Source organism: Nicotiana tomentosiformis, chromosome 5 (assembly GCF_000390325.3).
Source record: "Nicotiana tomentosiformis chromosome 5, ASM39032v3, whole genome shotgun sequence".
Lineage (NCBI taxonomy): Eukaryota > Viridiplantae > Streptophyta > Magnoliopsida > Solanales > Solanaceae > Nicotiana > Nicotiana tomentosiformis.
In genome coordinates this window covers 18,434,479-18,450,175 of record NC_090816.1, presented here as the reverse complement: position 1 = coordinate 18,450,175, position 15,697 = coordinate 18,434,479, and the positions used below count along the sequence as shown (strand labels likewise).

Genomic DNA, 15,697 nt, shown 5'->3' with positions numbered 1-15,697 from the left:
CATAATTTGTGATGTTTTGCATTATCTTGTTGGTTGAATACATTGATTCTTATTAGTAATCTAAAGAGGCTAGTTGAATAAATGTTTAGACCTAGTTAGGAGGATAATCGAAAGAGGTTCTCCTAAAGACTATTCCACTACGAATTCCTGCATATTTTCACCGAGCTTAAGTTAGTTCATATTGCGAGGTTGAAACTTAATCGAGAGAGGAGTTTCTACTAAAAGGTTAACTATAATTGAGTGAATTCGAGAGACTCACTTGAACCTTAGAAGTGAATAAACTAGAGTTAATTCCCAAACAAGTATCTTACACCTATCCAATCAATCCCTATTTTCTCCCTTTGATATCTTCTTGCTTACTCTTGTTGCGATTGTCATTAGCCAATAGTTTAGACTTTTAGTAAATTTTAGCTTTAAATCATACAAATTTAAAGTGTTGTTCATCTTGGATAGCAATTAAAAGAAGCTACGAAAACACTGTTTAACTCCAATCCCTCTGGATACAATAATTTTCTAGACTATATTCGACTAGCGAGCATAATTTTAGTGTTGTGTTTTTATCTAGTCAAATTTGGCGTCGTTGTCGGGGATTGGCAATCAATAGTGTTTGAAATAGTTTGTAGTGCTAATTCAGGAATGTTTTTTATTTTATTTTATTTCTCTCTTTTTACGTTTAGGTGTTTTTTGATTGTGCGTAGGCTACAAGTTAGATTGGTGCATGACCCGATCTTCTGGGAAGGAGTTGCAACCATACGAACCAAAAATCTAGAAACATCTGCGATAGTTGAGGAAGGAAAGAAATCTCTTCGAGAATATAGAAACGGTTGGGCAATCCTCAACCAAAGAAAATATGGCTGGAGATGATGATAATGTTGATTTGGATGGGAGAGAGGCAGCCCCAACTCAGAGAGAAAGCTGCAAGAGATGCTGAAGAAGCAGCACTCGGAGATGCACAAATTTCTTATGAGGAGGAGAGAGATCGAAGAATAGCTCAGAATCAGCCCATGGGCGTTTCCGGCCAAGGGAGATCACTTGGTGATTATGCTAGACCGGTCTACAACCAAAGATTTATCAAGTGTGAGACCACCTTCAGTTGCAGCCAATAATTTCGAGCTGAAGCAAGGGTTGCTTCAAACCCTCCAAAAAATTTGTGTCTTCAGAGGTAAGATGAACTAAGATCCAAACAATCATCTAATGGATTTCGAGGAGATCATGAACACCTTTCAATACAATGGTGTGTCACAAGATGCAGTGTACTTAAGGACATTCCCCTTCACTCTGAAAGATGATGCAAAGCACTGGCTTCGAAGCTTGCCCCAGGGATCAATCAGAATATGGGAGAAGATGCCTCAAAGTTTCTTGCTAAATATTTTTCCTCATCTAAAACATGCAAGTTTAGAAGAGAAATCCATAACTTCTGCCAGAATGAGACTGAGACTATGTTTGAAGCATGGGAGAGGTTTAAAGAGATTGTGTGAAAGTGTCAACACAGCGGAATTGATCTCTGGATGCAACTCCAGAACTTTTGGGATGGTTTGACACCGACCTCATGCAGAACATTGAGCAATGCAGCTGGAGGTCCATTAATGAAGAAGACTCCAGAGGAGATAGTCACTATTCTAGATGTGTTATCTAAAGATGCAAACTAGTGGTCCTCAGAGATTGCTGAAAGAAGAAGATCAACTGGTGCTCACCAAGTTGATACTAACACATCGGTGCAGGTATAACTTGATGTCATGTCAAAGGAAATAAGGAAGCTAACCTTAACTTCAATACATAATGAGCCCTATGCAGCATGTGACATATGTGGAAGAGGACACCCTACTCATGAGTGTCAAGCTTTAATGGAGGAAGTTAATGCGGTGGGTAATTATAGTTTCAATGCAATGGGTCAGAAGCACCCCGATTTTTCATGGAGTTCACCGGGGGTACAGCAAATGCATGGCAACAAAACAACTCCAGATTTCAAGGAGTTCCTGGTTTTGTGAATCAGCAAAGGTCGCAGTTTCTGCCTCTACAGCCAATTCAGTCTAGATTAGAAGATCTAATGAAATCCTTCATTGCAAAGACTGATGAAAGATTAGATACTCATGGTGCAGCTATCAAGGAACTTGGGACAGGTTTGCGTAACTTGGAGAGACAAGTGAGACAAATTGCAACTATATTATCTGAGAGAATCCCAGGTACTCTGCCAGCTGACACTGAAAAGAATCCCAAAGAAACGGTAATTGTTGTGACCTTCAGAAGCGGACAAGTGTTGAAGGATACCACTCTATTTCACAAAGAACTTGCGCTTGAAAAAAGAAAGTGGGAAGGAGCTGAAAATTGAAGATGATAAAAAGACTGAAAAGAAGAAAGGTAAGAAGGGAGTAGAGAAAAAGAAGAAGGAGGAAACTTCAAGAAGGGAAGAATTTGAAGATGTGAGCAAGCACATGCCTGCTCTACCTTTTCCCCAAAAGCTCTATAGAGAAAAGATGGACAAGCAGTTTGAGAAATTTTTAGATATGCTAAGATAGGTTAATGTAAACCTGCCATTCACTGAAGTTCTCTCACAAATGTCAGCTTATGCAAAGTTCTTGGAGGAGATCCTTACAAATAAGAGGAAAATAGAAGATACCCAAGTGGTCAAACTTACAGAGCATTGCAGTGCTATCTTGCAAAATAAACTCCCGCAAAAGTGTGGAGATCCAGAGAGTTTTACTATACCTTACTCTTTAGGCACTCTAAATTTTGATAAGTTTTTATATGATTTCGGTGCCTCAATTAATATAATGACATTGTCTATTTATAGGAAACTGGAGAAGGAGATTGGAAAGATAAGGTCGGTGCCAATATCTTTGCAGTTGGTAGACCAAATGACTATAATACCCAAGGGGATAGTAGAAGATGTTTTGGTGCAGGTGGATAAGTTTGTATTTCCTGTAGATTTTATAGTGGTGAATATGGAGGAGAACAAGGAAGTCCCCCTCATCCTAGGAAGACCATTTTTAGAAACGGGTAGAGCTATACTGGATATACATGATAGAAAACTCATGCTTAGAGTGGGTGAGGAGATTGTGACTTTCGAGATGAATGTAGCAACTGGAGTGAAAAAGGAGAAGCCAACTGCAAGTGTTGAGTGGAAGGTGAAGAGTTTGAAAGAGAAGGCTGATGTTAGTGAAAAAGATAAGTGTGGGTTGTACTCCAAGAAGGCTGAGAAGAACCTGTCTGCATGGATGTGTGCACTAGTTCGGGCGCGTGGAATGGAGCTCGGCTTTGATTCAGGCCCCGACTAGAGATTCAGGGAAGTTTCCTCCACCTTATGCTTTTTAAGTGTGTGTCATGAGGACATACCACAACTTAAAGTGTGGGGTGGGGGATATTTGTATGTTGTATGTAGATTAGTCTTAGTTTTTGCTTTAATTAGCTTGATGTCTTAGTTTTTACTTTAATTAGCTTGATTGTTTTTGCTTTTGTTAGTTTGGGTAGTAGAAAAAAATTGAAAAATAAAACATTAAAATTTTCAATTTTTCCCGACGATGGATATCATTCGACATGTTTCTTGAGGGATTATAGTCGAAAGAAAAAGATCAAAAATATTTTCTTTTGTAGGTAGTGTATCAATTCCCCCTTGGTTTTTCTTTGTGTCGCGATTCTTTTTCAAGGGTTTTGTTTGAACCGGGTGTAGTTAGTTTTTATTTTTGTTAGGTGTAGGAAACCTTGTGCTGTCATTTGTAATGGAAGCAATGTCTTTTGACTTTATTATGCCTTGAGAATAGTAAGTGCTTTAATTGTGATGCTTAGGCTTAGTTTTTGACTCTTGTATAAGTACCTTAAACTGTATGATCTTAACTTTGCTTAACTGCTTTGACTAGAGTGTCTTGATGAGTCCAACCATGAGTGAGTTATGTGTCATGTGTGTGAGGTTTGTATGATTATGTGCATTACATTTGTTGTCTAGAACTTGCTCTGTGTGTCTACAAAACGAAATGGTAGTTGTGTTCAGTTTAGGAAGTGATATAGGTGTTTCTTTGTTGAACCAGTTATATGTTTTACCCACCAAATTGCTATGTAATCGTAGTTAACCCCATTGAGCCTGTAATCCTATTTCTTTGGCAACCACATTACAAGCCTTACCCAGTTGTTTGAATTGATCATCTATTTGAACCAATTACGTCTCGTAAGCACTTAAAATTATTATGAACTTTGTAAAAGTTGAAGTGCGGGATGGTTGGTTTGGCTTTTGAGTGGAACTATTGAAATAAGGAGAAAGGTACAATGAATTGAAAAAAAATAAGAGTCACTTGAATTGAAAAATAAAAATAAAAAAATAGTTGTATTGTTGTGAATGAGATTCATTGATAAATGGTAACTCTCGATGTAATGGTGCTTAAATAATTTGGGGAGTTAATGCATGTTGATGTAAATGTGGAGTATGGTTTGACATAAGTGTGAGATTTTGAATGTTAAAGTGTATGTATTAAAGTGCTCAGGGAGGTGTAGTCACTCTTATAACTAAATGTATCATACCCGTCCTGCGGCCTACATTACAACTAGTTAAAAGTCTTACTAGATCCTTGACTGAATGAGCTCAATTAGTAGAGTAGTACACTACGGGAAAGCCTATGGTGCATCTTTTGTGGCACATGAATGTCGTTTCTCAGAGTGAGTGAATTCTTTCTATCTTGAGTTCCTCATTGTTCTTGAATTTCATTATTTGTGGAACTACTCTCTTTTGTTGTGTGAGGGTACTTGATTCATGAAGGAAAGGTAATTCTTGACATCTATGTTAGATTAAGTGAGTAAGTTATGAATAATGTGTGGTGCTTGTGAGTCAATTCTTGAGGTGAATATGTTACACTATTGTGCTTAGTTTATTTTAAATATTCTCGGTGTGATGAGTTAGGAGAGTTACTTAGTAAGGTTGTGTCTATATAAAGTGTGGTTTGATTGCTCGAGGACGAGCAATGGTTTAAGTGTGGGGTGTTGATGGTAGGCTATAATCTCATGTTTTAGTCGATTATTACATTCCAATTTATTGCACTTTAGTTGAGTTTGAGCTTTAATCGCTAATGTTTTGCACTAATTATGTATTTTATGCCTTGTAAGAGTGATTCCGAGCTATATAGATATTATGGAATGAATTCAAGTGATTTGGAGCTTTGAAGTCTGAGTAAAAGCCCAAGGAATTAAGTCGGGATCGTGTTCGGGGATCAACGGATGATAGTTTAGAACGAACGAAGAATCGAGCAGGCATACTGCGCAGTGTCTAGTAAAATACACATAACTTTTCGTTCAGAACTCAGTTTGGTCTCCCCAATATATTGTTGGAAACCTAATTCAAAGGGATACAACTTTTATGTTTTACGTAATTTCAAATTCCCAACAGAACATGGTGAATAGAGAGCGGCAAGTGAGCAGCCGCACACTGACCGCGCATATGGGGTAGAAAAGTGTGAAAAGTGCGCAGCCAAGTGCGTAGGAGAAGGTGTATATGTTTGGACCCGTCCCTACTTGGTGTGTGTGTGTGTGTGTGTGTGTGTGTGTATATATATATATATATATATATATATATATATATATATAGAGAGAGAGAGAGAGAGAGAGAGAGAGAGAGAGAGAGAGAGAGAGAGAGAAACGGTATTTTGAGGACTTTTGACATAATTTAGACCTAAGGAAGCTAAGAAGAAGAGGGAGTAGCAAGAGCACAAGGATTTCACCATTCATCCTGACTCAAGACAAGGGTTTGGATATTTTATGTTTTCCTTTGACTTAAACTTAATTGTGATGAATTTCTCCATATCCATGGAGTAATTCTTCCTTAGGGGTTGATGGATTTGGTGTTTTGAGAATTGTTTGTGGATATTAACTCTAGTTTTATGTATTGAATCATTTTGAATATTTTTATTATTGCATATATATTCATATGTTTATGTAATCGAAAGAGGCATAATTTGTGATGTTTTGCATTATCTTGTTGGTTGAATCTGTTGATTCTTATTAGTAATCGAAAGAGGCTAGTTGAATTAATGTTTAGACCTAGTTAGGAGGATAATCGAAAGAGGTTCTCTTAAAGACTATTCCACTACGAATTCCTGAATATTTTCACCGAGCTTAATTTAGTTCTTATTGGGAGGTTGAGTCTTAATCTAGAGAGGAGTTTCTACTGAATGGTTGACTAGAATTGAGTGAATTCGAGAGACTCACTTGAACCTTAGAAGTGAATAAACTAGACTTAATTCCCAAACAAGTATCTTACACCTATCCAATCAACCTCTATTTTTTCCCTTTGATATCTTCTTGCTTACTCTTGTTGCGATTGTTATTAGCCAATAGTTTAGACTTTTAGTAAATTTTAGTTTTAAATCATAAAACTCTAAAGTGTTGATCATCTTAGATAAATATTAAAACTAGAAGCTAAGACACTGTTTAACTCCAATCCATGTGGACACGATAATTTTCTATACTATATTCGACTAGCGAGCATAATTTTAGTGTTGTGTTTTTAGCTCGTCAATCCACATTTTTCAAAAGTCTTGTGGGAAGTTTGAGGTACTTGACTTGTACCAAGCCAGATATACTCTTTGCAGTTGGAGCAGTAAGCCGCTTCATGGATGCTCCTACATCCACCTATTTGAAAGTCACTAGAAGAATTCTTTGTTACCTAAAAAGTACGATTGACTTTGGGTTATTTTATTCTTGTTCTAGTGATTTCAATCTTATGGAATTTTTTTATAGTGATTATGCGACAGATATTGATGATAGAAATAGCACAACTAGTTTTGTATTTTTCTTGGGTGATTCTGTTATTTTTTTGAGTTCAAAGAAACAATCAATTGTTACTCTCTCGACTTGTGAAGCTGAATATGTAGCAGCAACATCTTGTACGTGTCATGTTATTTGGCTAAGAAAATTATTGAAGGAGCTCAATTTGCACAAATTGAAGCTAAAGAGATTTGTATTGACAACAAATCCGCACATGCACTTGTCAAGAATCCGGTGTATCATGATCGAAGCAAGCACATAGATACAAGGTATCACTTCATCAGAGAATGCATTGCCAAGAAGGAAGTCGAGCTCAAATATATGAAGTCTCATAATCAGGCTGCAAATATCTTCACAAAGCCTCTCAAGTTCGAAAATTTTCCGATGTTGAGATCAAGACTTGGAATGACCAAGAAAATTTAAAATTAGGGGGAAGATTTGTGGGACCCATAAAGAAAATAAAGAAAAAGATGGAAAAGTTGGAGAAGACAAATTAGGCGGCTGGAAAATTTGCAAAAATTGGGCGGCTGGACTTTGCAAATTATTGAACCAATCTAATTGGTTGGGTTGTTAGCAATTGTGCTAGGAGTTATTCATTCCTCATTGAAGACACACCGAGACAAAGAGAAGCAATAGAAGTTAGAGAGAGTAATCTACAGATTGTAGTCTGTGAGATAAATAGTGAGTGTCAGTAATATTGTAGTGAGTTATTTTAAATAAAAAGTATTATTTCTTTCAAAATTATAGTAGTCTCTTGACACTACTAAGTTGTAATATTATAGTGGTAATATTGCTCCGCTCGGGTATTGTATTTACCTCGTTAAAAGGGTTGGTGTCGTTGTTACTCTCTTGTGTTATTATTATTATTTTCCGTGGATATTATTTTTAGGCGGGATTATTATTTTTCCCAACAAGTTTAAATGGTCACAATACGAGAGTAGTTGCAGAATCTCTATTTTCTGCTAAGCAAGTTAACTTCAAGAAATCTCTATTGCTTATATCTAAGATCTGTACAGTAGTTATGTTAGGTAAAGTTTAGTGACTTTACCGATATATACGGAGGGTAAAAGTTAATTACTTTACTATAGCGAATAATAGTTTTATGACTTTACTGTTATAATGAGTATTGTTCAGTGACCATATGTAAAGATAACTCTTTTGTTAGTTTTTGAAAATAAATAAATAAATAAAGAATGTTGAATTGGTTGGAAATTCAAAAAAGTTTATGTTCTGTGTACTGGCAATATAATGAATTCAAAATAGTCCGGTCTTGTTGACACTAAAAGTTCCACATGTATCAATTGTTATGTATGTGAGGCAAAGGAAAAAGAAGCTTCATCTTGAAAGGATAGTTAGATGGTCAAAATTTCAATTGGATCATGTATTAATTGCTATGTATGTGTGGCCAAAGGGACAAAGCTTCTTCTTGCACGAATAATCCAATGGTTAAAAGGTTAGAATTTGAAATAATATGTAACATCTATCATTCAATTGTATCAACTGCAATGTATGTGAGGCAAAAAAGACATAAGTTTGCTCCGGCAAAATGGTTAAAAAAATAATTATCTACTCATATTATCCATTAAAAATAGATTATATAATGATTTTTTTGAAAACAGGTCAAATATGAATAAAAACCATATTATCCACTTCGAAAATGGATAACCAATGAGTTTAACTTATACATTTGTAAAGCCTCAAATGATGGATTCCTCAAGTTTGGAAGACTAGGAATACTCCCAAAAGTAATCATATTCAAGAAGCCATGAATAATATGGATTTACATATTATCCGTCGATTAACCCGTTTTTTATCAGTATTAAATATGAGTCGTGTCGGATAATTTATCCGTTTTTACATTATCTGTTTTCGACCCGCTCATATCTGAACCAACCCGTCCGTTTACCACCCCTACGATCTTCCACAAATAGTATAATACTATAATGGTCATGAGGTTAAACTATAGTGTTACATCTACTGTTCAGTTAGATTCCATCTTCCTGTCTAACTATGTAAAAATAAAAACAACAGATACTGATCCTCAATCAATAAGTTGATGAAATTTTGTGACTGAAGATTACAGCTGCAATACAAGAGTCACAAGCTTTAGAAGAATTAATACATCCGTTCTGAGAAACCTCTTTCAGAAGAATCATAATCGCAGCTATTTTACTTTGAAGAAGCGGAATAGAACCAAATTTCGAACAAACATGATACTTTCTGTCTATAAGCAGCTTTAATCGCCAGAAAAGAAAAAGAAAAAGGAAAAGGAAATTGAACAGAAGTCCAATTGGAAAAACACTGCACAACCACATAAAAGAAATAGTAAAGAAACAGTTTGGAGAAGGCATAAGAGTGAGGATAGGTCCATCATTTGAAGCCTTAGCAGGTTGGTTAATGTGCTGGCCAACCTTTATATGCGCTCTGCGAACAAGATTGAACAGGTTAAACTACTACAACAACAACAACTCAGTATAATCCCACTAGTGGGATCTGAGAAGGGTAGTGTGTACGCAGACCTTACCCCTACCATGAGGTAGAGAGGCTGTTTCCAATAGAAACACTCGGCATCCTTTCCTCCAAGAACTCCCCACCTTGCTCTTGGGGTGACTCGAACTCACAACCTCTTGGTTGGAAGTGGAGGTTGCTTACCATCAGAGCAACCCCTCTTGTCAAAAGGAGTTAAACTAAATGGAATAAAATATCTATAAAACTTGACATACGAAAGAAATTAATTAGTTCGTATATACTCACAGAGATTCACCCAGATAAGGACCTAAAATACCCCAATTAACTCGAGCTTGTCTTCTCCCGTCATTTCTTCAACGTATTCCTTAATCTTTATTGCTGAATCTTTTAGTTGATAGTTGTTCCACAGTGAGATGGACTTTAATGAAGCAATATCCCCAAAACTGTCTGGGATCTCCTTAAGCTCATCACAGTATTCCATTTGTAATTCCTCGAGCACGGGAAAGGATTCCTCTCCATTTACCTGCCATTCAGAAAAAGACATCTTATACAATGTTAGCGATTAGAGATTCTGGAAGATGACTTGTTCCATGTTCCATTCTCCCCCCTGGATGCTTGCTAATTTTAGATGCAGGTCTTGAAGGTTGGGTAGCGATCTCGCAATTCTTGACAATACATGGGATGAAAGATGAAAATATGACAACACCAGTTTTTTCAAGCTCGAAGGTAAGTGAAAATCCCACTGATGTGTATGTTTTCCGGACTGACCGCAGTCCGCAACGAAAATATGTGGTAACTTCTTCAAGTTCATTAAGAACATCCAATCTTGGAAAACGAATCTTCTCTGCTGGACATTTCCTTGGTTCATTAAAAATGAAGTTAAGGCTTCGAAGATTGGGAAATCTTTGGAAAAACTCCTCTGTGTCTTCCGAATAGGTAAATCTGACCCATCTTAATATTCTCAAGTTCTCTAACTTTGAGTCCTCTTCCAACACTTTTTGTTCAAAGAAAGAACAGCGGGAGATGTTCACCTGTTGTAGCTTTGCAAGACTCCAAAGACAAGGTGATATATCCATGTTGTCTGGGCCAAACACCCGCAAAGTCTCTAGATTCAAGAGGTATGAAAATGATGGAGGGAGAACTTCCGCAAACGTATGAATGTGTAAGTACCTCAAATGGACAAGCATGCCTATATCATTCAGCAAAGAATCTGAAAGACTTATGCGGCGCAGCTCCAACCTTTTAAGAAGCCTCAAGTGTCTTATGTAGGGAAGATGATACATTCACTTTCATCCGTGTATAGCTTCAAAGAGAGGAGATGTTTAACATAAGGATTTTTCTTTTCTGGATTGAACAGGGCACAAAATTCATCCGACTTAACGAGATGTTCATTGTGCTGAATGGTAATTCCACGTGTCATCAGATCTAAAGAAGAACAAATATCTGAAGAAGAAAAACTGTTTCTTGAACTTATGAAGTCAAACAAATTTTCCTTTCTAGCTTTTATTGAACAAAAATCATGCACGAGATCATGAATTTGGCAACTCGGGCCCCTGCCACGTTTCTCATTGAGAACTATTACCAAGCTACTAGAAATTAACTCATCCATATAAACCTCCATTACTTCTTCCACACTCCTCATCTCAGACTGTTCAACAAACCCTTCGGCACTCCATAAATCTTTCAATTCAGAGATTTCAATATCTTGGTCCTTTGGATAGCTTGCAAAGTAAAGCAAGCACGGCTTGAGGTGATTAGATAGATGGTCATAACTTAATTGTACAACTTTCATCACTTCCTCTTCATCCTTAAAAATAAAGGAATTCAAATTTTTTAGAACTTCAAGCCACAAAACCTTTTTCTTTTCCTTTTTTGCAATGACTCCACCAATCAGATCAAGTACCAAAGGCAGCCCACCACACTTTCGGGCTATTTTTTCTCCAACATCCAATAGTTCATCAGGGCAATGTTCTTCTCCAAATACCCTTTTCTCTAATAACTCCCAACTTTCTCCTTGTGTGAATAATCGAAGATAAAGAGGATCACTGTGGCATTTCCCATGCAAAGCCACTTCCTGTTTTCGACTTGTTAAAATAATTCTGCTTCTTTTCTGAAATTCAGGAAAAGGTCTTGTCAGCTCATCCCATGTTGCAGTATCCCACAGGTCATCCAAGACAATTAGGTACCTCTTTCCAAATAGTCGCTTCCACAGCTTATCAGCAACACCATCATCTATGCGATCCTCACTGAATTTTTCTTTCATACCAAAAACTTGATTATAAATTTTCTGCAACAACTTTTTCTCATTACGTTCTTGGTCGACTATACACCAAACACGAACGTCAAAATGTTCAACAACAGACTTATCATTATATACTTTGTAAGCCATAGTAGTTTTTTCAAGTCCTGGCATACCCACTATGGATATGACATCTATCTTAGCTGGCCCAGTGGTGAGCTTCCTAATTATCCAGTTTGTCTCCTCCTCAAAACCTACAATTATTTTACTAGCTATTGATGACTTACTTTCAACTAGCTTGTTGGGAGAATTTACAACAATAAGACCCCTGTCCTTGGGGATCTTCTTTGGTACCTCTTCTTTGATGAACTTGATCTTTTCTACGGTATTGGGAAGTAAGAAGATAAGCTGCAAGAGACCATGATCTCTGACAAGAATTGATTTAATGCCATGTTCCGCCTCATATGCCACATCTAGGACACGAGTCCAGAGATCTCTATTCAATATTTGCTCAACATTCCCGAAGAAAAATCTTATGAATTCTAGGCCTTCTTTCACCATCCTAATTTCTTCCTTTATCACAGCAACAGAACAAGCATTGGAATTGTGCATGTCATGTAAGTTTTTGAGTAGAAGAGCCATGAAGAGTGGTCCATCACTCTTGGGGAAGCACATATGAGATGAGCCTGTAGGGGATTTCAAGAAAATATATTTGAGATCTTCCTTCAGAAGTTCAATACTTTCCAGCAAGTCTAGACTGCTGTGACTTGTTTCATTCATATTCTCTTCGTTCCTTGAGTTCTCTTCTAAGTTGCGAACAAGAATGGATACCTCCCGGGTAAGTGCTCCAACACGTGCCAAAAGAATAAATAATTTGTCATGATGAATAATGTCCTTGAGCGTATCAGTAACAATAATCAATAGGAACTCTATCATGACATGAATGTTTCGAGCTGAAGTGCTAGCAGTAATAACATTGACCATGTGCGCTTGTAGAAGAATCAGATATTTCCTGAGAATGTCTGGAGAGGCTTTTAGGAGCTGCGCGGTGAAGCTTCCAACTTGTTCGGACTTTAAAGCTTTCAAATTTGTAGAACATATGTGCATAACCTCCAGTTCGACAGGAATAATCTTCACAAGTAGATGAGCTAGCATGCAATTGACTTTAGGGACATCAAGTTCATGAGACAATAGGACAAAACAGAAGTGTCCTACTGTCTCAGCCATAAGTTGAAACTGAGGTAAGACATATTCAATTGTCCCACTCTCAATGCAACCATTTACTTTCAGCCCATGGAAATCTCTTAAATTGCGACATACATTCTGAAGAAGCCCATAGTGAGTCATTGATGGGAAAATCAACTCAGCATGACACTTGGGTAGATAATTGAGATTCAAAAGGAGGGCATCCAAAAGTTCAACCAACTGATCGTCAGTCATGTTGGCACTTGATTCATAATGATGATCTGAGGTGATAGAACTTTTGATGTTTTTCAGGAGGTGGGGAACAACATGATCCTTTAATTTTAACCAGCAGGTTATCTCCACTCTGATGAAAAAGTGACTGAACTAGATCATGAACCTCATATGATATGCACAACATTTCAGCATTGAAACCACCCAAAATGAAATAGTAAAGCTGTAAACATGCCGATATAAATGTCAGCTCCAATGCAAGCTTTTCAATTTCATCCATGTAAACAACAATTTTATCTAGTCCATTCTTTCGCCTCTCAATGAAATCCAGAAGATTGACAATGTCCTCGCGAAGTACAGCAGATGAAACCTGTCAAAAGACCAAATGTGTATCAAATTTTTAGTGCCACATATTCGCCATGTCAAATTTTACTCTAAATTAACAGGCAACTCACATAAGTGTAGAGAGCCTTCTTCAAAATAGCCTACTGGATAACTAAATGTTTGTCATGTAGTTACAACTTATGCCGCAAAGCAACCATGTCAAAGAAGTATGGTTTACTTTGTTTATGTTATTTACTAAAAATAAGGGTGAACCAAGTTCAACAGTAAAAAAAGAGAAAAAAAGAATTGGTATATATAATGATTTGCATATGAATTCCAATGATATTATGCTATGTCATTGACAACAAGAATTGTTATATATAATGTTGGCTGAATACGTAGTTTACCCCAGAACTATGGATCAAATCCCTGTGACACATTATTTGACCATGGAAATTGCTTTATACACCCAACCTTTTCAATCTGTATCTAAGGCACACCACTTTTTCTACGTGGCACGCATGCTTTAACAGAAAATATAAGCGCGTCAACTATTGATTTTTTATCCCAATGCTTATTTAGATGACACGTGTCAAAAAAATTCTTGTTCTTTAAACATTTGGTTCCTTAACTTTGACCCCCCCCCCCCCCCAAAGGTCTTCTTTCTCATGTCTCCGCACCATTATCTTCTTCTCTTGCAAAATTATTCCCATTCAATGGATTTCAAATTGTTAAAACCCTTTGAATCATTTTTCTCATAGATCCCTATTTTTTTTGGTTTTTAGCTTCTAGTTTTTCCCCTTCAGTTCTCTTTCATTTTGTTTAAAGATTCAATTTTTCGTCTTCTTCCCCACATTGTCTCTGTTCATAACTTTTGGAAATTGATAAAGAAAGCTAAATGATCGAGAAAAATTACAGAGCGCCATTGCTGTCTTCTCGGTACACACTAATACAGTACATGGATTTTTTTTTTTGATAAGGTAAATTGTATTAATCAAAAGGGAGAGAACTCCCGTATACACGAAATATACCAAAGACGTAGAGAATTTACATCAGAACATGATTCTCTATAAAAGACGCTCAATCTTCTATACAAGTAGGGGCTAAATGAGTGCACCAAAAAGCGATCAAAGATAAAAGACTATTCTTAAGATGTGAAAAAGGAGACTCAATCTCCTCAAAAGCTCTCCTATTTCTCTCCCCCCATACTACCAACATGAGAGCTAACGGGGCGAACTTTCATGCCTTTTGCTTTCTTCTTATACGGAAACTAGCCCAGCTATATAACATTTCCTTTACAGTGCTTGGCATCACCCATTGAACACCAAAAAGATTTAGGATTGCCCTCCACAAAGCAGAGGACACAGGACAATGCAACAAAAGGAGATCAACTTCTTCCCCTGAGCTTTTACACATGTAGCACCAACTAACAAGTGTAATTCCTCTCTTTCGGAGATTTTCAGCAGTCAAGATCACTCTCATCGCCGCTAGCCATGCAAAAAAGCACACCTTCGTGGGTGCCCTAGGAATCCAGATCGAGGATTATGGAAAAGTTGTCTCCTCTCTTACCAACATACTCTGGTAAAAAGACTTTACGGTGAACAAACCATCACGCAAGCCCCATCTCCAAGAGTTGCAGGGTGGCTGGGGCCTGTCTTGCCCGTATAGCAGTGCCAACAAATCTTGGAGCTCCACAATCTCCCAATCTTGCATGTTCCTTCTGAATGAGAGGTCCCATACTACCCCCTTCATGCTCATTACGAATCTGTTGGACCATCAGTTCCTTCTGGTTTGAAACTCTGAAGACATGGGGGAAGGAGACCCTCAGAGTATCCTCTCCACACCACCTATGATTCCAAAAGCTGATTCTCCTTCCATCTCCCACCCTGTAAGTGATGTTGCCACCGAATGCTTCCCAATTCTTCATGATGCTCCTCCACATGCCACACCCGAAAGGTGTTGTGATCGCCTTGGTCCTACAACCCCCTCCCGTTGAATCGTACTTTTCTACTATGACCTCCCTCCATAGAGCATGCTTTTCTATCCCGAATCGCCACAACCACTTTTCCATTAAAGCTCTGTTAAATACTCTAAGATCTTTCACACCAAGTCCACCCCACTTCTTTGGGGAAGTGACTGTCTGCCAATTCACTAGATGATACTTTCTAGTTCCATCTGCCGCATCCCACAGAAAGTTCCTTTGAAGTCGCTCCAGTTTTTGTGTGATGCTCACCGGTGCTTGCAACAGGGATAAGTAATAGGTGGACATACTCGATAGAGTGCTTTTGATAAGCACTTCCTTACCTCCTTTTGACAAATACCGTTTCTGCCACCCTGCTAATCTTTTTTCAACCTGTTCGATCACTGGATTCCAAGCCGTAGTATCCCTATATGAAGCGCCCAAAGGGAGGCCCAGGTAAGTAGTGGGAAGGGAGCCCACCTTGCATCTGAGAACATAAGACAAGGCATCAATATTAGTAATCTCACCTACCGAAAAAATCTCAC

At 37.6% G+C, this 15,697-nt stretch overlaps 1 protein-coding gene and 1 pseudogene across 1 annotated transcript in view; both read right to left on the bottom strand.

Annotated features, from left to right (window-relative positions):
- Positions 1-9,141: 9,141 nt before the first annotated feature.
- LOC104110857 (putative late blight resistance protein homolog R1A-3) overlaps positions 9,142-15,697 on the bottom strand; it is an 89,740-nt gene continuing 83,184 nt past the window's right edge. The window contains exon 5 of the mRNA XM_070202027.1: positions 9,142-9,168. Coding sequence (XP_070058128.1) covers positions 9,158-9,168 — 11 coding nt within the window. The 3' untranslated portion in view covers positions 9,142-9,157. The remainder of the gene's footprint in view (positions 9,169-15,697) is intronic.
- Positions 9,175-12,892, bottom strand: LOC104104679 (putative late blight resistance protein homolog R1A-3; annotated as a pseudogene).